This window comes from Neopelma chrysocephalum, unplaced genomic scaffold (assembly GCF_003984885.1).
Source record: "Neopelma chrysocephalum unplaced genomic scaffold, ASM398488v2 Primary Assembly neopelma1_73, whole genome shotgun sequence".
Lineage (NCBI taxonomy): Eukaryota > Metazoa > Chordata > Aves > Passeriformes > Pipridae > Neopelma > Neopelma chrysocephalum.
The window spans coordinates 887,687-910,225 of NW_020897733.1; the positions used below are offsets into that span (position 1 = coordinate 887,687).

General features: G+C 40.1%; 1 protein-coding gene across 2 annotated transcripts in view; it reads left to right on the plus strand.

The window, feature by feature from the left end:
* The window catches only part of CHRDL1 (chordin like 1), a 39,148-nt gene extending 20,574 nt beyond the window's left edge, over positions 1-18,574 (plus strand). The window contains exons 5-12 of one of the 2 annotated variants that reach the window (XM_027687109.1): positions 4,084-4,229; positions 4,972-5,065; positions 7,121-7,188; positions 8,436-8,610; positions 11,904-12,098; positions 13,768-13,935; positions 15,016-15,105; positions 15,941-18,574. In XM_027687109.1, the coding sequence (XP_027542910.1) occupies positions 4,084-4,229; positions 4,972-5,065; positions 7,121-7,188; positions 8,436-8,610; positions 11,904-12,098; positions 13,768-13,935; positions 15,016-15,105; positions 15,941-16,071 (1,067 nt within the window). In that variant the 3' untranslated portion in view covers positions 16,072-18,574. The remainder of the gene's footprint in view (positions 1-4,083; positions 4,230-4,971; positions 5,066-7,120; positions 7,189-8,435; positions 8,611-11,903; positions 12,099-13,767; positions 13,936-15,015; positions 15,106-15,940) is intronic. The other variant, XM_027687110.1, reaches the window with a different exon arrangement.
* Positions 18,575-22,539: the final 3,965 nt, after the last annotated feature.

The window sequence follows — 22,539 nt, forward strand, 5'->3', positions numbered from 1 at the left end:
TCCAATTGCTTTTAAAAAAAAATGTTTTTAAGCTAAACCATTTTTGATACAGTTGTATTATGTTGTCTGTTTGTAAAATCTGAAAGATTTCTTCAGCCAGGTTCAACCTTTAAAGTTACTTACAGGATAAATTCAAATCTGTAGCAAGTCACGTGAAGCCCAGGTCTGGGCCCCCTGCAGTTCCCTCACGCTCATGCTGGTGAGAAAGCTCTGCTCTCCATATTGCAGACTCATGGTCTTATCTCGATTGTGCTAAAATTGTAGGCAGATGTAAGCATGGCCTCTCAGCTTCTATACAGAAGCCTGAGCCCTTGTAGAATAAATGCCAATGACAGAAACAGAGATATTTCCTTTTTGATTGAAGCTATAACATCTTTACTCTGTATGTTGTATGTTGCTTCCACTGACGTGCAAAGAATGCCAGAAAAAAAGCTCAGATTGAACCCAGTTAATTAAAAGATTCACACAGATGGTTTGCCTGGTACTTTATAGAGGCAGCTAATTAAAGCAATGTTAGTCAGCACCATTAAAATGCCAGATAAAGCTTTTGGAACAATCCTGATTAGGAAACAAGGTTTACAAATAGAGCTTTGAGCAATGCAGTGTATTTGCAGTTAATTACTCTAATTCTAACCTGTCTTAACTAAGGCATGGAATCATGCATGCTGATACCAATATTAATGACAAGATTTTTTAAAGCTGAAATGTGGCACTTATTAAAACAATCCACAATGACTCTAATTTCACATTCTACAGGAGAATATGATATCATGGGGGAGTCTGAACTCCTCTAATTAGCCATGACTTAAAGAGCACTAGGAAAAAACCCAAGGAAAGTCCTAGTTGAAGAAAGTCAGTCACACACTAGAAAAGTGAGAGAGAAACTGCACCAGACACAAGTTATATTTAGGCACAGAATATAAACAAAGCTTCCTTGCAGGTTCAGGCCGATGCTGTGTTTGGAGATGATCAGTTGTGCTCTCCAATATGCTGTCTCCAATATATGACTGTATATATTTTTTTGCAATAACAGCCGTGTGGTCTTGATCTGAAAACTTCTTCTAAACCTTATTCTATGCAATGAAATATGTCCTGTCACTTAATGTGCTAATAGATAATCATATGGACAGGTGTGTGCAGCATAGGATTTAAACCATGATCTTACTCCCTGTAATTGAAACTTGACTTTTCTCACAATTATTTCATCAAATAAGGCTTCAACTCCCTGAAAGGATGTTGTAGTGAGGTGGGTGTCAGTCTCTTCTCACGAGTAACAAGTGACAGGATGAGAGGAAATGGCCTCGAGTTGTGTCAGGGGAGGTTTACATTAGGTATTAGGTAAGATGTTTACATGGACAGGGCTGTGAAGCATTGGAACACACTGCCCAGGGAAGTGGAGGAGTCACCTCCACACTGGAAGTGTTCAAAAAATGTGTGGATATGGCACTTGAGGACATGGTTTAATTGTGAACGTGGTGGCGGTGCTGGGTTGATGGTTGGACTTGATCTTAAAGGTCTTTTCCAACCCTAAAGATCCTATGATGCTATGATTCAAAATAGCAATAGAATTTCATCCCATATTCCAAAGATAGGCAGATGCATGTGTGTTTTGGGCTGCATGACGATTTAGCTATTACAGGCCTAACTTCTATGATCAACTTAAAAGAAATATAGATGAAAACAACTACCTAGTGCAACTCTCTACCATCATTTTCCAAGCAATAGAAGCTTCACCATCCTCCTTCTTTATTTAGAAGCCACAGTTTAAAGGCATTTGGTGATTTCATACTGAGCTGAGTGATGTGGCATATGCCAAGGTATATCTGCAGTAAAATTTACTCTCTTCATCCAGTACCCAGAAGAGTCACTATGAGTCATTCAGGTATTGGTCTTTGCAAATGTCAGACCACAAGCCAAACACTGCTTTTGGACAGGCATCCCACATGGGCACAGCAACGTCCTGCAGAGGCTGTGTGAACAGGGCCTCATATCCAGTCAAGAACCATCTGTATTCTCCTTTCATTTCTCCTTCCATTTTCATTTCTTTCCAGTTTTACTGCTCTCCCAGCTGCCCAAGGGGAAAGGAGATAACTAAAGGTTTGTCTGACTCTCCTGCTTTCCATGAGGTGACTCTCAGAAAGCCCAAAAAACTATGGAGATACGAGTTTTGGGAGGTAGTACAGTCCTGAGATGTGCCTCTTTATCCATGTTTTCCAATATTTGTGCCTAAGTGGTAGCTGAATCTGTCACTGGAATCTTTTGCTGATGACTTGCAAAGGATGTGTGTTAGTCGGAGGTTACATATCGCCATTCCAGAATGTTCAGTACTAGCAAACATACAGAAAGGGTCGAAAGCACTGCATTTCTGTGCCAAACACAGGTGTTGTCAGAGCTCTGTACTCTTTATAAGATTTTGGAAAGGTATCATTGGACACCCTTGATTGCACTTGAAATAACGATGTATGTGATGTTTCAAAGGAGGAAGTGCAAATAACGTGTGTCAGGCAATGAAATGTCAGGCAAGGAACACGAACTGGCTGACTCTGCCAGTCTCCTGACCCAATAGACTCTCAGACACTGTAGTACATGTATGTTCCACAGCTAGATTTGACATTTACCATTCAAAATATTATTAACATTTGATGGACCAGTGTAACTAGATATATGCTTTTATGGAAAACTAAATGTTAATGTTTAATGCCAGTACATGGCGGCAGAAAACTGCTCTTTCACTTGAGCTCCCAGCTGAAAAATGGGCATTCTGTGGTATCATGGTTTCACCAAAAAATCTCTCCAGGTTTATCTGATAGGTAATGAAAGGAGCTGTAGCAAAACCTGAATTTTTAGGTCAGGTTTCTTTTACATGAAAGCCCAAACCCACTGCATGAAATTTCAGCTGCATTCCTAGAAATTTGCAGTGATTCAGGCTCCAGAGAACAAACACTTCACTGTTACTTCCATAGAGCTCTTGTTTGAAATGTTTTTTCCCCTGCTGAGATGCTAAATTCATGTGAATGTAAATATATAGTGCCAGGTTCACTGCCCAAGTGGAATCAAGTGGCTTATATTTCATAGGTAAAGTGTAATCCCTTTGCACAGTTTATCAACTGCTAACAGTTAAACAGTCTAGGGGATGTTTTAGCATAAGGTATGGATAGCTTAGTGTCTTAGAAGAACACTTAACCCATGTGGTGCAGAACTCAATGTGATACTGAGGTGAAACAGGAGGTTTCAGGGTTTGAATTGACACTGCCATCTTGTGCACTTTGTCATATGCCCCGAGTTCTGCAAACAAAGTGCACTCATTTGCACATCTGACATTAAAATATGCATATCAGAGGAAAATCAACGTTCAGGTGGCTTTTGACATCTGCCTTTGACAAGTTTTGCCCATTTTGAAAACAACAGCAGCAATGAATAGTGAGGGTCACTAGGAAGAAACATTTGCTTAGTGCATAAACTCTCTCAGCATAGTTCCATCATCAGTACTGCTGCTCCTCTGCCAGAACTTTTGTGCCTATGGATGGTGTGGAACCATGCATGGAGTCATGCATGCCCTGTGGCACAACCCGCTAACCTGCAATTAAGTATTTTATGGGCTACAAAACTACAAATCATTAAAACAAAAAGAGACCAGTACTAAGAAGGGGGAAACTATGCCAGAACAGTGCTATTGATAGTGGGATTCTGTGTGTATACAGCACCTAATGCCTTCTACATTAAAGCCTAAAAGAGCCATGTAAATGTAACAAGTGGGCACATAACTGCACCCATCTGTCCTGATACTAAATGCTACAGAACAAGAGAAAATACTGCAGCATGAGACAGGGCCATTAGTGCTGGCATTGCAGTTGATCATCAGCATCCTAAGATTAACTGGGACAGTCAACTCGAAGTGTGAATTACTAAAATTCAGCAAGATAGCAGCATGAGAATATCACTTGTACTTTGTAGGATGACAAAACTTGTCCTTCCTTAACAAAGAGAAATGAGGGAGAAGGGAAGCTTTTCCTCCCCCATATTTATGATATTGCAAGTTATCCAGAACATTTCCATGAAGTGTTCCTTTCCCATTGCTTCCAGAGGACTCCCTTTTCTCAGTAAGCAGCAAAATCACTGGGAAATCCTGTGAATACAATGGCACCACCTACCATCACGGCGAAATGTTTGTGGCTGAGGGGCTTTTCCAGAACAGGCAAGCAAACCAGTGTGCCCAGTGCAGCTGCTCAGTAAGTAACACAATTTGACAGAGCTCTGCTCTGTCTATGCTCCAGTTCTCCTTTCTAGATGTGACACTGAAATATAAGCAATACGTAACAAAGGCTGGGAATTGAGAATTAATGCTGAAACTCATGAGAGTGCTCAGAGCCAGTGTGCAGCACCTGGTAAATGACAGGCGACCTCTTACACACAGTGCACAAAGCATACCCTGTCAAACATCTGCTCTAAGCGAGCTCACAGTGCAGAGGCAGCAGGTAAAATATTGCTGCTTGGCATATATAGAATATTTCGCTTCAGCCTGACTGGAAAATGTAGCACTAAGCCAATGACTGATTTCATTTGGACTGAGCTGATAAGTAAAGGGCCCCAAGGCTGGGAGCGGACAGCTCTGAACTGGCACTGGGCCAGAGAGCCATTCCTGAGTTGTCACCAATTCAAATCCAGTATATTTGAGCACTCACCCAGTGACTCTTCAGAGCCAGTGTCTGAACCATGACATCCCTATCAATCCAAACAGCTCTTCAGTATCAACTGTTGGCAACTCTGTACCTCCTCTTATCAAATCATCATCATATTCTTCATTAACTAAGAATTTAACAGGCCAAGTACTGAACAGACTGTTCAGACTTTTCGTTGGTTTAATATTCTGCTTTTGCATAGAGTGGCATTAATGTAAACATGGATTTAAGCATAAAAAAATACAGAAAAATCAATGACTCCTTCTAAATTCCCCTTGTGTTTTACTGGCAGGAAGGAAATGTGTACTGTGGGTTGAAGACTTGTCCCAAATTAACTTGCTCTTTCCCAGTTTCTGTTCCGGAGTCCTGCTGTCCAGTTTGCAGAGGTAAGTTCAAGGACAGGCTCTGAATTTACTCCTTCCCATGTCAGAGCCCTGTCTGTGCAGCAGTTCTGTCACTCAGGACACTATCTGCAAGTTTCCCATGTAACTACAATCCAGTGCATGTTGGGAAATAAACCACAAGTGCCAGCAGGGTAACATGGCTACCTTTGTTTTCCTAAATTGAAACAAGGAGAGAACTGATGATAAAGTTGCATTCCCATAATGAGGTAAATCAAGGCTTCAAATGAGGTATTGAAATAGCTGCCATTACTCTCGGTAGAAAAGCTTTATAATAAAAGATGAGCTTCTATCTGACAGGTTACAAGACCTGCTCAAGTTGTGCAGAATTTCAATTCAAAGGCAAGGGCAATTACTCTGGTTTAAATTAGGTGTCAACCTATATTCAGGTGACTTCAGTATTTTACTAGCAATTGCATTTTAGATCTTGTACACACAGGGAACTTGATTCTAGGGGCCTTCCCAGCCTTTCTGAATGTCTAAACCTAAATGTCTGTCTAAAAGCCCATCAAAATGTCTGAGAATTTCTAAATGTATTTTATATCTGTATTGTGGCATTTGAATCATCACTTCTAGGGTATCTAAGTATCTATGGCCTGTTCTCAAAGATGCAGATAAACACCTAAATGTACCTTTGGTTTTCAAAAGTGCCACTCTTGATACCAGTGATGCCAGGATGCTTTGAAAAACTCTTGCACCTCTGCTTGCACCTTTGTGCAGCTGTATTCTTTTGAGATTCTGCTTGTCTGAACTTACTGCTATTGCGTGGTAAAAATAAGGAGTATTATATAGTTGGTTGTGTAATATTTGCTGTGGTGCAAGAGTTGTGAAACACAAACTAGCATAGTCCCAGAGTTCCTGACCTGAGGAGTTGACTGACTTCACACGCTGGACCAAAAGCTCTGGGCAGGGAAGGGCTGAGCCAGCAAGAAGGTAATTCAAAGTGCATCAGTGCTGATAACGCAGCACGATGCAGAGGGAGCACCACAGCTCTGAGGGAACAAGGTCCTGGACAGAAGCTGTGTAGTCACGTCAGAACAGCAGCTGTCACAGCTACTCACCCTGGGAAGGTGCAGTGCTAATTAATTTACGTGTGGCACCAAGTAGGACCTGAACTAATCTCTCAGGAGGGCAGTGCTGTGTGCTGTGTAAATACGTCAGCTCAGTCAGAAGGAGCAGGAGGATCTCTGTGCAGTGCTCCTTTGCACAGAGATTGTCCCTCAGTTCCACTGCTTTGCTGTTACTCCACAGTATCTTCACAAATCTTGAAACGTTTTGCCAGGTAAACTGCTTATAAAGCTTTCTGTTCTCAATCAGGCAAGGTGATAGTCCTGGCTTCCCAGGGTGAAATACAGCGATACACTGTTTTAAATGATACTTTGACAGTTAATTAAAGTAAATCCTTGTTAATCATCTGATTTCTCTTCCCATATAGTTATTTGAGCTGTATTTGAAACCACTCTTCCATTTACAAAAATCAATTTGACTTTCAAAGTATAAACTGTCAGACTCAGCTAGACAGTAAACCAGCCTTACGCTGGAGAAATCAGTCACTTCAGCCAGAGTCACTAATGAGAAACCAGTTCATTTGCATTTCCATATGAGAGGTGAGATTAAATCGGATTATGCAGTAGAGGCGACCCACTGTCTCCACCAATGCAGGGCTTATTTAATGTATTCTTCTGTCTACTACTCTTACTTAAAAATGTTAAAATGATTATTTATCTCATAATCAACTTTATCCTTTTCAATATGGCATAAGCTGTTTCATCTCTCCTCTGTGATTCTTATGAAATGAAAAGCTAAACCAAATGTTTGCATCAAGATCTAACACAGCTCATGGGGAGGAAACTGAGTCAGTTTCTGCTCCCTGCATGGCCAAAGAGATTAATATATTAAAGTTTGCTGATTTTCATATTCATCCCTCTACTACTATTCAGACCCTAAATACAGCTGTAAAGCTGGGTGAGACTTCTCCCCTCTGTATTTCCCAAGGTGTTTCACAGTTACTCCTCTGACACTGCTCTGCTTCACTTACAGGAGATGGAGAATTATCATGGGAACATTCTGATGGAGATATCTTCCGGCAGCCAGCCAACAGGGAAGCTGTAAGTGGGACCTAAAATTTAAAAACGTTTTCTTGCTGTGCTGTGCATGACAGTGCATTGGGGGAAGAAGAGAAAAGGACGATAACAGGTCTGAATACCTATTGTTTCATCCTGGGTTCTGTGAATCTAGCCCAAAATAGGTTTCTTCCACTCAACCTGAATTCATGAATCATGCTGAATTATAAACTCCCATGAGTTCCTGTGGATTCTGGATTTGATCTTTGTTGTATATGCTCTATAAGAATAAAATTCAACAGCATTTTGTTTGCTATTCAAGCATTGTTTTTAAATCATAATTGCAAACACTTGCTTCCCTGTTCACATACATATATATATTTACTCTAGGGGCTTCACTATCTGTGGGGCTGAGAGTTTCCATTAACAACTTACTCCTCAAGAACTAATTTTTATAACAGCATTTGGAGAGAATCTGAAGACCTTTTGAGCATTAGGTGCACTACCCAAATACATGAACCAACAGATCTTTAGATGAGTGGGAAGAATCATGCCTTACAAAAGGAGTGCTATAATCTACACTATTCCTTCAGGTCCGTGGCCATTTTGAAAAATGATTCTCTGAAAACAGTGTTTTTGCTCCAGAAAGCATGCTGTGCATTACTACTACTACTACTGCTGCTGCTGCTGCTGCTGCTGCTGCTTTCCTTTGCAAATGGAATGAAATTTCCTAGTCTGTAAAACACATTCTAGTAAGGCTCTGCTCAGGCTGTGCAAGGCTAACTTGGGCCTTGCATGAGAGTTTCAAGCTGCAAGCAAAGAAGAATCTGGGCAGTCATTCTGGATGTGCTCTGCCACTGGAGCCATGGTAGAAAGCAATTTTTATGAAGAAAACTAGACAGGCTTAAAATTCTTCTCATCTGCTCTTAAAGTAGAGTAGAAATCAGTAAAGTAGATACCTAGCTCTGAACATCATTTTTAATAAATGGAGCAAAATAGGCACATCTGGGTTATGGTTCTTCTTATGCTCTAGAGATCCACACCAGGTCAGGTTCTAAAACTGCCTCTCTGTCCATTGACAATTAGAGACTTGGGATGGCCAACTCAGATAAAGACACCTACGTTGACATACAAGACTGGTGAGATGAGTTAGATCTGCACATGTGGTTAATGATGTCTGATGAGAGTGGCCACACTCTTGTTGCCTGTGTTAAGCTTCTAGTACAGCCCCTCTCCCCATGTTTATTGGAACGAGACATTTACTTTCCTGCTCTCTTTCTGTCTCCAAACAGAGACACTCATACCATCGTTCCCACTACGACCTGTCACCCGGCTCTGTGAGGCAGGTAGTCAATATTCCACGATTTCCCAATGCCAGGAGTAACCGTGGAGTGCTGCCAGATCCCCAGCAAGCCTCAGGCACAATAGTACAAATCGTCATCAACAACAAGCATAAGCACGGACGAGGTAAAGACAAGTACTTCTTACAGTATTGCTCTGGGTCAGGAATCAATCACCTACAGCTCAGAGAGACTTCTCAAAATATAGAGCAGAATCTTGGGGATTCACACTGGTATCAAGAAAGTCAATGCAAATCAGGGAGGCAGAAAGCAATCAGCTATTCAGGGTATGAAATTCCCTCTTGAGCGAGATCAGTTCTGCCTGCACAGACAACAGTGCGTTTCACTCTGCAAAGGCACCACACAACTGTGTTGCTCTCTGAGTTACTTTGTGGGATTGTGCTACATAATTCTGAGAACTCATGCAGTGTTTACCAGGGGAGTGAGTGCTTTGTGCCACAGAAGACACCACGATGCCTTTAGATTCAACAACTTGTTCACAGAGTGGCTCGTCCCATAGGAAATTGCTCATGGTTATTTTCTTGACACTCTCTCCTATTTTGTAACTTTACTGGTCGTAAACAGCTTATATTTAAACTGCCCTACAAATCTCAGACCATAAAGTATCAGGGGGTTTTCTGCCTCCAAGGCTTAGCAAATTATTATAATGAAAGATAGTATCATGTCTTCCCCCACCTTAAACTAGTTGCCTGAGACAGTGGGATGGAAGGGATGCTTTTCCTCCCCCATGACTAATATAAGAGGCAGAGCAGGCAATTAGCCTGTACTTGATGTCTGAGCTGTAAAAAGGCAAATTTAACCAAGGTAATGAATCTCACTCTAAGAATCCTTTAGTGCCCTCTGCTAATAGAATATAGGACATACTACGTTATGTGGACAGCAGAATTTTGAGCCCATATGGCAAACCATATTCAAGCTATATTCCTCATGCACTAGAGGAAGGACAAAAATAAAGGGAAAATACCAATTCACCAGATAGTGGGACAGCAGGTTTTGTACAATAAAAAGGGTGGGATGCTCAGTTCCCACAGTGGGTGTACCTTGGAGAACAGAGGTTTGCAGGAACAGGCCTAGGAAGACATAAAAGAAATAACTGTACAAACACATGCTCAAAAGAGGATCTATCCACAAATACCAGTCAGTATGCACTTAGAAACTACCCACAAAGATTTAACACCCTTGTATTAGGGCCAACTAATCTTTTAAGGTATTAACTAACAGAAGGAATGTTAGCTATAGGATCTTTGTTATCCACCTGAACAAGCATGAGAAAACATTCAGATCATGCCAGTGTTTTATGCTGAATCTAGGAGCAGGAATCTCCATGCAGGGCAATGTCTTTGACATGTAATTCACACATGAAGACATCATCAAAGCAGTTTCTAACTGACTTGTTTCAGCAAATAAAGAGCATACAGACGAATAGCATAGTTCTGGATGCAGTATAATTTCAGACACTCACTGCCTGGAGAGTGTCTGAAAGATCCCCATGATGGAAACAGGAATGCTGACCACGTGTTTTCTTTTGTTCCTGTGCAATTAACAAGTGTTCTATTAATTAATGCACATGCCCCTTGAGACGCATTTCAACAAGTTAAAAAATAAACACACAACAGCTCTCCTGATGTGGAAATGCTGTGTAGTTGTGTGGATACAGATTTACCATTCTGAACATGAAGAGCACTAAAAACAGGGTATCAGGGAACCAGGAGTTATTTGCTGTATTTTGGCTTCTACTAGAGGCTTCATCTTCTCCCTTAGAGTAATTATTTAACTGTTCTGTGCTAAACAACCCTTAAAAGACAGAAAATATGTATCACGCAATGTCCTGCATTATCCCTTCCCCTGTCAGGGAGAAATCATGGAGTATTTATGTCCATAAAGGATCTGGAGAACTCTGGATGGAGGAAAAAAATCCCTATAAGCATAGATATAACTAATAATATGGTATTTGAGTATGTAAGAAGTCTGCTGAGCAGCTGAGTACTTACCAGTTTTCTCATTTATAGTTTTTTCTCCCATGTTGTTAGTACACAGATATAACATGGCTTTTTATTTGAGAAACAAAATTGTTTCCTACCTCTAAAATAAAACCATGTCTTAAGAAAGAGTTAAAAAGTAGCAAGTTAGAAACCAAATGATAGCATAACCCCATGAAAGACAATACATTGCAAAAAACACTCCCCATAAATCTCAGTAACTCAGTAAAGTAAAAGCCAGTTGGTTACATCTGTTACCAGTTAGATATAAATTTCAGATTACAGATAAAAATTAAATTGCTTTTGAAAGTTACAGGCAAAATTGGAACATATTTTACAAATAAAAACATTAATAAAAATGATGGCATATTAGAAGAATTGGAAATATTTACAACATATCCCAGCTTCACTTCAGTTGCTTTTAGAAATCAGGCTGTGTCCTTTATTTCACCTTGTTAGGATTAGTTTGCATTTTTCTTTGTGTTTATAAAATATTTAAAAATAAAGAAGTAGGGTTTATAGGACAAATGCAAACATGGTGTAAAGTGATATAATTCCCATCAACTGCTGGGTGACCCAAAGTGGCTTCTACCAGGCATGGATTTTTCCACTCTCCTTGTGTCAGCTGTATTTCTCTGACTCCCAGGGGCTCTGATGAATAAATATTCTGAGGCTCTTAGATGCTATTAGAATGAAATTTCAGTCCCATATGCATCCTTTCATGTTAATGTTTTCTTGTGATTCCAAAAGCCAAATGGCTCTATATACCTATAGACATATATATTTCCACAGAGGACATTAAATTTCATTTTGCAACATACCCTTGCTTTGTTCTGTGTGTTATGTAGCAGAACTCTCATGCAAAAGCAATAAAAGGCCCAGGTGGCACTAATCCATCCTGCTGATAGCATGGCTCTCTTCAGCTTATGGCTGAAGCTGTGCAGATGACTCAGTAGCAAATAACATGATTCTGTCATCTGCAAATTCAATTCCAGCAGCCAGAGCCACTGTAGCAGGCTGTGTCCTGTGTGTGGACTGAGATTAGGAGGGGAAGGAGGAGTGAGTTTTATGAGCTGGTTAATGGTGCACAACTGAAATGCACCAGGGGGGAGCCAGTGAGATACTTGACTCAGCCACCTTCACTGTTTTCCTCAAAACAGCAATGGACATCAGCATCAGCAGAGTTGGAATCAAGGCAAAACTGCTCAGAAAAGGGTGACCACAGGCTCAGATTCATTTTAAGCAACAAAACTCCAAGTTAAAATTACCAGGCAGAGAAATGAGCCAGACACTAGCAGATGACATATGGAGACACTGCTTTAAACAAATGTGCATGAATCAAACAAATGTGTATAGAGAGGTAGTCAGTGAACATACCTTTTCCAGTTGTACTTTTTCTTCTTTTTGTTTTCTTTCGTAGTTTGTGTTTCAAATGGCAAAACATACTCTCATGGTGAATCTTGGCATCCAAATCTCCGGGCCTTTGGAATCGTAGAGTGTGTGTTGTGCACCTGCAACATCACCAAACAAGAATGTAAGAAAATTCACTGTCCAGAACAATATCCCTGCAAATACCCTCAGAAAGTAGAAGGAAAATGCTGTAAAGTCTGTCCAGGTAAAACAAAGTTGATCACAGACCACCTTTTTGCTGTGCATGTTAAGGGGCTTGGCTCAAGCCTTCCGGTCACAATAACTCTGATGCCAACGGCAGGAGCTGTGCCCATTCTAAGGTGTGTGAGAAGTCTCAGTGGGGGACAAGCAGAGCTGCCTGGCCAGCTCTGCTCTCACTGCTGCTCCTCAGACAGGGGCCATGCTGCCTGGCACATGTGTTCTGATCAGTCACTGCCTTTCTTTCTGCTGCTAGCACGACTTCCTAGCGCTCATTTCCAAAGAGAGTATTGCAGAAATGTATACAGAAAGTTCATTACTGTCATAAGGCTCCCGTCCTTCCCCCACCACAGTGCCCACAGAACTTTCAAATCATTTTATAGCTTGTGAAATTTGTGTGGAGATAACATCATTTCTGCTTTTTAAAGTGTACCAGAAGGATTCAAAACTCTGATTGGTGTCAGTTACATAACTTAACCCATAAAATAAATACTAGCTTATAACAGATTTAGCATTGTGTCTGTTCTGCACTAATGATAAAACTTATGTAGACATTACTAAAATAAATGCCTACAGCTAGTGAAAAATCTGCTAACAGGAATCTGCTGAGGGTCTGCCAAATGACCAGCCATGTTGCATGTGATACAAAGGGTAAAGGAGTGTCCAGTTCCCTTATGTGCCTTTAAACTTCTTCTCTAATCTGTACGGCCCATTTCTGTGTTTGTTTGCTGATGCACTGGGCAGAAATGCTCAGCCATATATAGGAACCTTCATAGAATGCACATTTCCCATCTTTTGCTGGCCTTGCTTACTGGGGAAAAAAGCAGTGCCAGTAGGCAGGCAGGAGATGTGTTATCTAGAGCTTTTGGATACTTGTGAAGCAGAGATCCGCAGCTTTCAGTAGAAGAACATCCAACAAAACCCGGTTAACAGGCTTCAATTGAAAATTTAATGGCAAAAAGAAAGTTAACTGTCTTGTTCTTTGAGATTCTGTGTGCCCATTTTAAAGAAAGCTGAGTCTCTTCCTGCTGTCTGTCTTGTATGTGTGGAGAATTATTAGGTGTTTCCACAAACAGAAGTCCAAGCCTCTGGTTGCATCATCTCTCTTACATTCTTGTCCAACTTCCAATTGCAAACAGAATAATTACAATTTCTACTTATATGCTCTACAACTTTACCAGGTGGGCCAAAGATAATGTGCCCTGTGGCTAGCCCAGGCTTGCACTGGCCAGCTGGCTGCTGCTGAGCAAAGTGCAAACCCTCCTGGATTCTGCCTGCCCTTCTCTTCAGCAAAGCGTGAATTTGGTTTTCTTCACTCTGACCAACCACCAATTTTCATTTAGTTATTACCTCTGAGATTTCTGCCATTATTTCAAATATTCTTGAAAAGGGGACAGCAGATTCAAAAATTGTGAGGAGTCTCCCAGACCACATGGTGTTACAGCTCGTTTCCTTAGGAGACTGGATTATAACTATGAATACTGTCTTGCCTCCATGAACAGGCCACCAGAACGAGAACAGAACACTGTTAAGTGTCTGGGGCTTAGCTGGAGATGGATTTCAGTGGCCATACAAATGAAAATTCTACTTTTAAGCTAAACCTGCTTGGCTATTGGTGCCAAGTAAATTCTGGATTACAGCTGTAGTAGGTGTTTGGGGCTTTTTTTTTTTAACAGAAGATGTGCCAAGTCAAACCTTTGACAACAAAGATTACTTCTGTGGGAAAGAGACATTTCCTGTCTATGAATCCGTTTTCACAGAAGAAGGAGAAACCATCAGGAAAATTGCAATAGAGATTGAAAAGCCACCTCAGATAGAAATACATGTGTGGACAATTAGAAAAGGTGAGTTGAGCAAGTTCTTTCTTTAAGCAGTGTATAATCTGCCCTTAAAATCCCAGGACATTTTAGAGATCTGAACATTTTGAGACTGCCGTTCTTCTGGCTCTTTAGGATATCACTAATACAGCCACTTCCAACAGAGACAAGTTTTGCTGAATAAAACCCATTAGAAACACACAAAGCTGTAGTTCTGCAAACTCCTACCCTTCATTGGGAGCAAAGGCACAATGACAAACAGGTTGTCAGCAATACTCTGTGTAATTTATTTCAGAGAAATGGGTTTGAACCAAGTGCCTCAAGGCACTTATTTAGGATGGACCAAAAAGCTTTCCATTGAAACCAGTCTATCCTATCTGTCATGGTGATGCTACACCCATGATGGTCTAGAATATAGGCAAAAAATGCGTTAAGGATGGAAACAATATCTTTTACTAGACTAACTGGTAAAATTAGAACAAAATAGAAAAGCATCGAGAAGCACTGGTGCAAATCATGAACTTTCAGTGTAATAAAAATTATCTTCAGCCTCCTAAAAATCAAATCTACTTAATCTATTTTAAGTAAAGAGCATATGATCCTCGCAGGAAATCCTCACATAGTGCAGCCCTGTACATGGAAATGATACATCTCTAGAATGTGCTTTAAAGCAGAAACCTAAGGCCAAAGTGGGAGCAGAAAAGAGGTCACAGCGCATTGGATGGTTCACACGTACCATGAGTGTTCAAGAAGCCACAAAGCCTCATAATGATTTGAGAGTGGTGTTGTGTGCTGGCTCATGACAGGCAAAATGGTATCTGCAAATTGATACCGTTTTTCTCCAAGACACTGGGATTTTTGGCTTCTCTTGTAATCTTACATTTATGCATAATAAGGAAAGATTCAGCTATTTTGGAAAAGAATTGGCTGATTCTCACACCCCTCACAATCCATGGAAAGATTTACAGGGGAGTAGCAAAAAAATGGGTGGGGGAGGGTGGAAAACAGAATAAAAAAAAAAGAATAGGCTGAAAATTTTACAAAAAGGCAGGTTTAGAACAACGGGCACATTTCCAGTAACATGCATTCCTCATTTCTTTGCTGAAGGGATTCTGCGTCACTTCTATGTTGAAAAAGTGTCCAAAAGAGAATTTGAAGAACTTCCTTACTTCAAGTTGATAACAAGGACAACCCTTAGTAAGTAAAATTCTGACCTCTTGAGGTTTCTACTCTTCATATTATCATAGCAGTGAAAAACATTCTCTGTTACTCAATACAGTGAAATGGATGTACTAACTTTTCCTCCTCGACTTCTTCTTTGTATTTCATCGAGTTTGGGATTTTGATAGTAGTTGACAACTAGTAATTCAGCTGATTTGATAGTTGAACTAAGATACAGATATTTTTAATTCCTAGTTCTTTTGCATTACAACTTGTAATTTTTTCTACAATTTTTTTTCTAATTAAGTAAAGAAGTCTTTTTCCCAGGAATAATATATTCTTAATAATACAGGCCTATTGAGATACAGTAATCTTTTCAAAGAAAAAGTTCCCTAATTTTGTGCTGTCGGCCTTCCTTAGCTTGCCATTGTTATCTGTAATGTAGTATTCTAGTTATCAGGACAGCATGCATTCATATTAAAATTATCAAAAATGTTAATTACAGACATGTAGACAGAGTTCATAGCACATAAACACTTAAACGTGTTGCTTCCCACTTCTAAATACTTTGGTTTGCCAGGATATCCATTGTCATAAGTGGTTGAATAAATAGAGCCAACTTACAGGACTACTTAATTAAAGAAAATAATAATAATATTCTGGTCCTTGTTTATCATTTTTAACAAGGTTATTTTGCATGGAATATGTTACGTGACTGTAAGATACTTTGAATATTTTCCATGGGAGGATTGGACATTCCTTCTTTGACTATTGTGAATCAGTTGGTTTGCAGAGTGCTTGTAAATGTCTTCAAAGTTCCCTGTGCCCTTTTCTAAGTCAGTATCTGTCTCCTTTGTGTTTTTGTTTTCAGGCCAGTGGAAAATATTTAGCGAGGGAGAAGCTCAGATCAGCCAAATGTGTGAAAGCAGAGTGTGCAGGACTGAGCTCGAGGATTTGGTAAAGGTTTTGTACCTTGAAAAGTCTGAAAAGGGTCACTGTTAAGGGAGACAGCACTGGAGGGAAAAACACAAGAAAACCTATGAAAACTTGGATCTGCAGCTGGACTGCAGGCTTATTTTGCTTAAATCAACAGTTGCCCTAAAACCCAAAACTATAATGCAGTAATTATTCACATCATGCACAGCAAATTTGCTGCTTTATGTGTAGTGGTCTGTGTCAACCATTCAAATATCTCCTTCAAAAACTAGGAGGCTCTGTATTACTGGTGGGGGAAGGAGAAAGAGAGACTGTGCTTTCCCAGAGTTCCATTTCTTTACAAGTTAAAGGAGAAAACAGAACATTATTATTACTATTATTATTTGGCAAATTATTCAAACTATTGAAAAGAAGGACACCTAATAAATGTGCAGGAGTTATAGAGAGCATTATTTCCTGTGCCAAATTTATACCATTTCTGGTGTTGAAATGACTCATGGATTTCTCTTAGTAGTGGAGGAAAAATACAAGTGATACAATACTTGTGCTGGAAACATAAAAAGCAGATTTAAACTAACAAACTCCTAAGCAGCCTGCCTTTGGGATGATGTCTTGTAGTTGAGCAAACAAAGTCCATAAACTGAACAGCAGGTGTTAGTGGCAATCACTATATTTTTGTAGCAATTGGAGTGAATGTTCGCTTTTAAGTGGTTTTCACTGTTTCTTCCACCCACTTCTCTAAAAAATGTGAAGTGTTAGCTCCCTATCACAGCCCTAATAACTTCATTATTCTGGGCCCTATTAACACATGGTCTTGGCTGACAAACCACCTTCTAAAGTGATGGGGCAGAAGGTAGTGAAGTACTTGCAGTGTTTTCAAAACACCTAGAGCATTAAACCTCACAATTAATAACTCCTCAAAAGTTATGACAGGGATTAATTTATTTGTTCTGATTTGTTACAAACCTAATCTTGTGCATTTTTCTGAGAATGACCTCTCACTTCTCACGCTTCAAAGACATCTCTCTCCCATGACAAACACCAAACAGCTACAGCAGGCCTTTAGAGCACAACAGCTTCGTGACAACTGTTGTGAAGAAAAACAAATCTGAGACAGTCTGTTAAATTTAGTATAGCATGTCTACAGTGTGTCTACTTATTCTGCAGAATAAGTGTAAGTATAATTTAAAAACTGTTTTCTCTGAAGAGTCACCAAAATCCTGCACTGCACCATGGCTGTGATGTTGGATTAAATCCCAAGATGTGAGTGACTCTGCCTGCTTTTGCTCCCATTTTCTACTCCACAAGCAGACAGGAATACTGCTGTTCAAACACATGCTAGGAAACAAAGCTTTATGGAAATGGCCTGAGCCAAGGGCTGGGGCTTCACAGGGAGTAAAATCAACAGTGAGAGCAAAGATTTTGAGGTTTGTTATTCTGCCAGTGACAGCACTCCAGGGTGTCCCCATTCCTAAAGGGATGAAGGTGTGGCAGGGGTTGGTACTGGATGCCAAAAGCCTGTTCAGGCAGAGCCTCACCATCCTGAGGCGATCCTTGGCTTGAGCAGCAGGCCCTGGCAGCCTCCATCGGCACCACAGGCCTCAGGGTCAGGCTCCTCCATAGCACCCAGGTCCTGCCCGTGCCGCCTGAGCCTCGGGAGGAGTGGGATACAGGGCTTCTCAAGCAAGAGGAGCAAATGAGGAGAACAGACATGAAGGTGAACAAAAGGCTGAAGGGAATTAGAGAACACATACAGGGTGATCTCAGGACCACCCTGCTGTCCCTAGGCCTGGACGGAGAGCAGATACAATCTGGGAATACTGGCCATTTGAAAGCACAGCAAGTTGAAATGCAGGAACACCTGGCCATGAGAAGTCCTCTATCACTGTTCATTAAAGGAGAGCTAACTGAATGTCCCAGCACCTTTCCACGGGGACTGTAGCTTTCATAAGTCCTGTCCTGGTGTTGGACAGGGGCGTAGCATATCCAAACCAAGGTCCTAAGACCTCACTGCACCAGAGGTTACTGCAGTGTAACTGTAGAAGCAGCAGTTTGCCTTCAGCAGCACACATTGCAGTGGCATCTACTGGGTTGAAATGTGCTGCAGAAGTGTAAAATTTTATTATAAATCTTTAGGAAGAGGTTCTGAGGAACTGTAGCGTCTAGTGAGAAAACCAGCAGTTGATTTCTCACCTAACAGGCATTGTCTGTTTGTAGCAGTAGCTGGTGAAAAAAGAATAAGTGGAAAGTGTACAGTGTTTGTAATTTTTTTTTTATGAAGAAGGCAACCTGCTTTTTGTATTTGTGACAGGACAGGTGGAATCCAGATTGTATATTTATTTTATAATAAACACTTTTTAAGAAAAGCAAAAACAATCATAAGCATAATTTAGTAAAATGTAGTGGTGCATTTTTCCAGTTTCTGGTCACTTAAGACAACAAAATACACAGTGTCATGTTTTTCATTCTCTTCATGAGATGTACGTCTGTTACAGTACTTATTTATGTACTTGTATCACTTTGGCCTGGTTTGATAAATTAATAAACCCTGATGTTGATAATAAAACAAGATGGTTTGCATATGGTGCTGTTGTGTCAAGATGTTTGGTTTCAGTTCCCTATTTGCAGCCTGGCTGCTGCCACCTCAGAGAAGGTAAAGCCACATGCCCAGCTGGGTGCAGTGTGTGGCTGCCTGCTGTGAAATCAGTACTGAGCTATGGAACGATCAGACTGGGAAATACCCAATTTAATTCAGCTTTAACCTACCCGCCATGCTAAATTTTAGAAATCAAAGCACTGACATTCTTATACGGAAACCAACTCAAGAAGAAATCTCTCTGACAACAGAGAGAACAGTACAGGACATACTGCTTTCTGGGCAATACATATTCTGAAGCTCAAAATAATTGGGGAAATGTTGATGGAATCAATCTGCAGTAATGACTAAAAAGAGAAGGCTTTCAGAAACATAAGAAAAAGATGTAAAACATTAACTCACACATGGCTAGCAGTGTAACTAAAATGGAGAGTATCAGCCTTGGCAAAGATGAGTGTTCAAAGTAAATCACTTTGTACATCAATTAGTACATCAAATCTGAAATCCAGGATGTCTCTGGAAATTCCTAATGAAATTAATTTCTGTTATTTCATGACACCCTTCATATTTATTTTGGCCATCTTTTCATTTTAGCAAGGAATCTGCTACAAGAATCCTTTCCATGAGAACACTCCTTAGGCACATGTACTTGCTCTGCTTCCTTAACCATGTGAGGGGTGTTCTCCTTCCTGCTGGTTGCAGATTGAAAGTCAGTAACACTCAGGGTTACACAGCTGCATCCCCACTGAATGTATACTCTTGATTTCACAACATCCAAATGCTTCTTGGCAGCACACTAAATCTTATTTCTCACTTCACTCCTATCCCCCTCTCATGTCACAGGGATCATCTCTGGCTCCACATGACTCCACAGGCCAAGAGAGGCAGGGTACTGAGACCAAACCCCTATTCACTGCTATGTTCTTCTGAAAATACTTTTAAATGTACCTACATGAGTACAAGAGAAAGAATGTGTCAGCCTAACTAACACTCTCATCTTCCTACACTCTCCATTAAAAAAAAGGTCAAAGCATTTCACAATTCAGATGATGACTCCTTCCAAAATAATTGATAGCACATGAAGTATTTGCGTAATGTTGGTGTGCTCTGGTGCCTATTGTGTTATCCATCTAAGATAAAAGCCAAGATTTTTGTAATTTATTGTGGGAGGGGTGAAAATTTACAAAGTTAATCCTTATTTCCATTTATTGCTTTTGTTTGAGGTTTGAAAAATGTCTTCATCTTCTGATCTGAGGTTTTGGACGGTTTTACTTCTTGGGTAAAGTATGTCTGCAACTGCATGAGTATATTGAGTATGAACCCACAACCCTCCCTTCTCACATAACACCAACCCAACTGTGAGCAAGAATGCAAAGCATCCAAAGCAAAAACAAATAATTGATTTTAACTTGGCAAAAGAGTTTTTAATGTAGACACACTGGATGATAGTTCAGCATGTTCACAAAGTGCAGTGAGCCTGACTGCACTACCACTTAAAGTAAAAACTCCCAATCTGTCCTTAAGTGACCTCAGCTCAAGAGACGCAGACAGTACATCACACTAAGCTTTATGTGTAGCTGACTACTACAAAGAGCACCCATAGTTAGTTGATCTCCACATCAAAATCAAATCTATCTCCTATAGCTTTACTTTCCTGTTTCTCTCTTCTTTATTTGTTTGTTTCAGGATCAACACCACAAAATCAGGTGTGTTAAGGCTACGATAACTTAAAACTGCATTCTATTCCCATTGATGTAAACAGCAAAACTCCCAGTCTCTTTAAGAAGGGTCCCTGCAGGACTCGTACCGATACACACTGTACTGGCATTAAAGCCATTGTAGTGTCCTCTAGTATTTAGTGTGTACCAAAGGCACATTTTATACTTTTCACAGGCAGATTCCCAGTCACTTCATGTTCCTCAGCCAGAACTGTTGCTCTAGCCTGTTCCTCCCCAGCCCAGTTCTCCCCTCTGCCAGCAGCTAGGATGGGACAATGAACTGGAGTTCTAATTCTAGAGGCATAAATAGGAGTCAAGTGATGCTTCAGGTTTATGTACTGGGGTATTTTTGTTCCACATCTCTAAATGGGAAGAGTCAGACTTTCCTCTTAACAAATCCAGTTTGACATTAACGTGGCATTTATTATCATTTCCTGTACTAAAGTGTTGTGCAGCACAGCCAGGTTGTATCCTGCTAAATACGCAGTTTGTGGTAGCTGCAGTTCAATAGAGATTGAAACAGTTCCTACATAAACTTTTCTTAGTGTACCCCGGGTGGAATGGGAGTGTTGTAGAAGCATCAAACAAGAAAAGTGAGCTCTTGGGCCAGCTTTCTCCTTAGTGAAATAAAAAGACATTATGCAGAAGTATTTATAGTTATGGCTGCATAACTATCCATAAACTAAAAGACAACAGTCACCAACTAATCAATCTTCAGAAAGGTCTTCCTAGAAAAAGGAAGATTTGATTTTAAATGCGGTTATTTAGTTAACAAAAAAAATATTCTTAGAGACACATGTAGAGCTCCAAGTGATGATATGTTCCAGAAGGCTGGGGTTTTGTATCTGAGATCATATTTTCAATTCTGTGCTATTAGAAAATATTTCCTTGCTTTGAATGCCTTATTATATATTCACATAAGCTAAGTCTCACAGAATCATTGGGTTTAGGTCTAGCCAGACAGTGACATCCTTTCAAAAAGGGTCCAATGACAACATTAAAAAGCATTAGAGGGTGTTTGCTATCATAACTGATTATCCACTAAGTTTAACTTTGCCATTTATATTAATGCAAACCAGGTGTAAAATTATGCAACCAAATCCTACCAGTAGCCCTTCTCACTCACTTCACACTATGTGAATTATGATAACCAAGTCAAAATTTTTAAAAAAAGAAGTGATTTTGAGCTTCAGCAAATGTGCTGGAAATAAAACCCCTGCTGCTATTTTGTTTGAAAGACTTAGTTTATAAATTATGGATTGTCTTCACAAGTGAGAGGAAAAAATTGCAGATTCTTGTACTAATTCAGCCTAGAGTCTCTTTTACTTTGCAATCATAAGCAACTGAAAGATTCAATTGATAATAATGGTCAAAGCCCATGGAGACTTAAGAACTTACAACAGCTTTTCCCACCCTGATTTTTCTTCTTACTTCAAAGTCAGACGATTTTTAAAGACCTTTGCACTGATGAGTCCCTGCTGAAGGGACTGGGCGCTTCGCATGACATCAGCTTATAACAAGCTCCCAATTTCTTTATAGTCTGCATGTGTTGGGAATTATTTACCCCATCTAAATCATGTCCATGATGAGATCACTCTATCATAACATGAGACAAAACTATCATAACTACCATGCTCGTGATGATCACGACTCACATTAGTACATAGAGAGCCTAGGAAAATGCAGTCACTGACTTACTTTTCAAGCAAGAAGTTAAGCAAACCCTAGAGAAACTGAGGAGTAGAGAAACTCCTGACAATTGAAAGACTGCATTTGAACACTGAATGTTGCAAACTGCAGCTCTTTTTACCGGCCTCTCAATCTTTTTTTTTTTTTGGCTATGATTAAAATGTTGAAAGGATCATTTATTAGAACAGTCCCTCTAGAATGAAGCTCCAGCAAAATCAATCTACTGAAAGATTCTTGAAGCCATGAGTCCAGTAACAGGCAAATGGGCTTTTCCATTTCTTAGATTACACAGCTCAAACATACCAGAAACTCAACTGTTCCCTTAAAATAAATTTCCCCATAAATCTACATAATAGTCTCTGAAGGTTTTTGTGAAACTCAGTAGAAAGAGATACATCAAGTAGGATTTCAAAGAAAATTATCAGATCAAATTCTGTGTAACCACATTAGAGGGACATCTGACCTAACAGAGGAATGAGCACTTCAATCTGGACAGAAGGCACATGAAAAAAATTAGGGAAAATATGATAT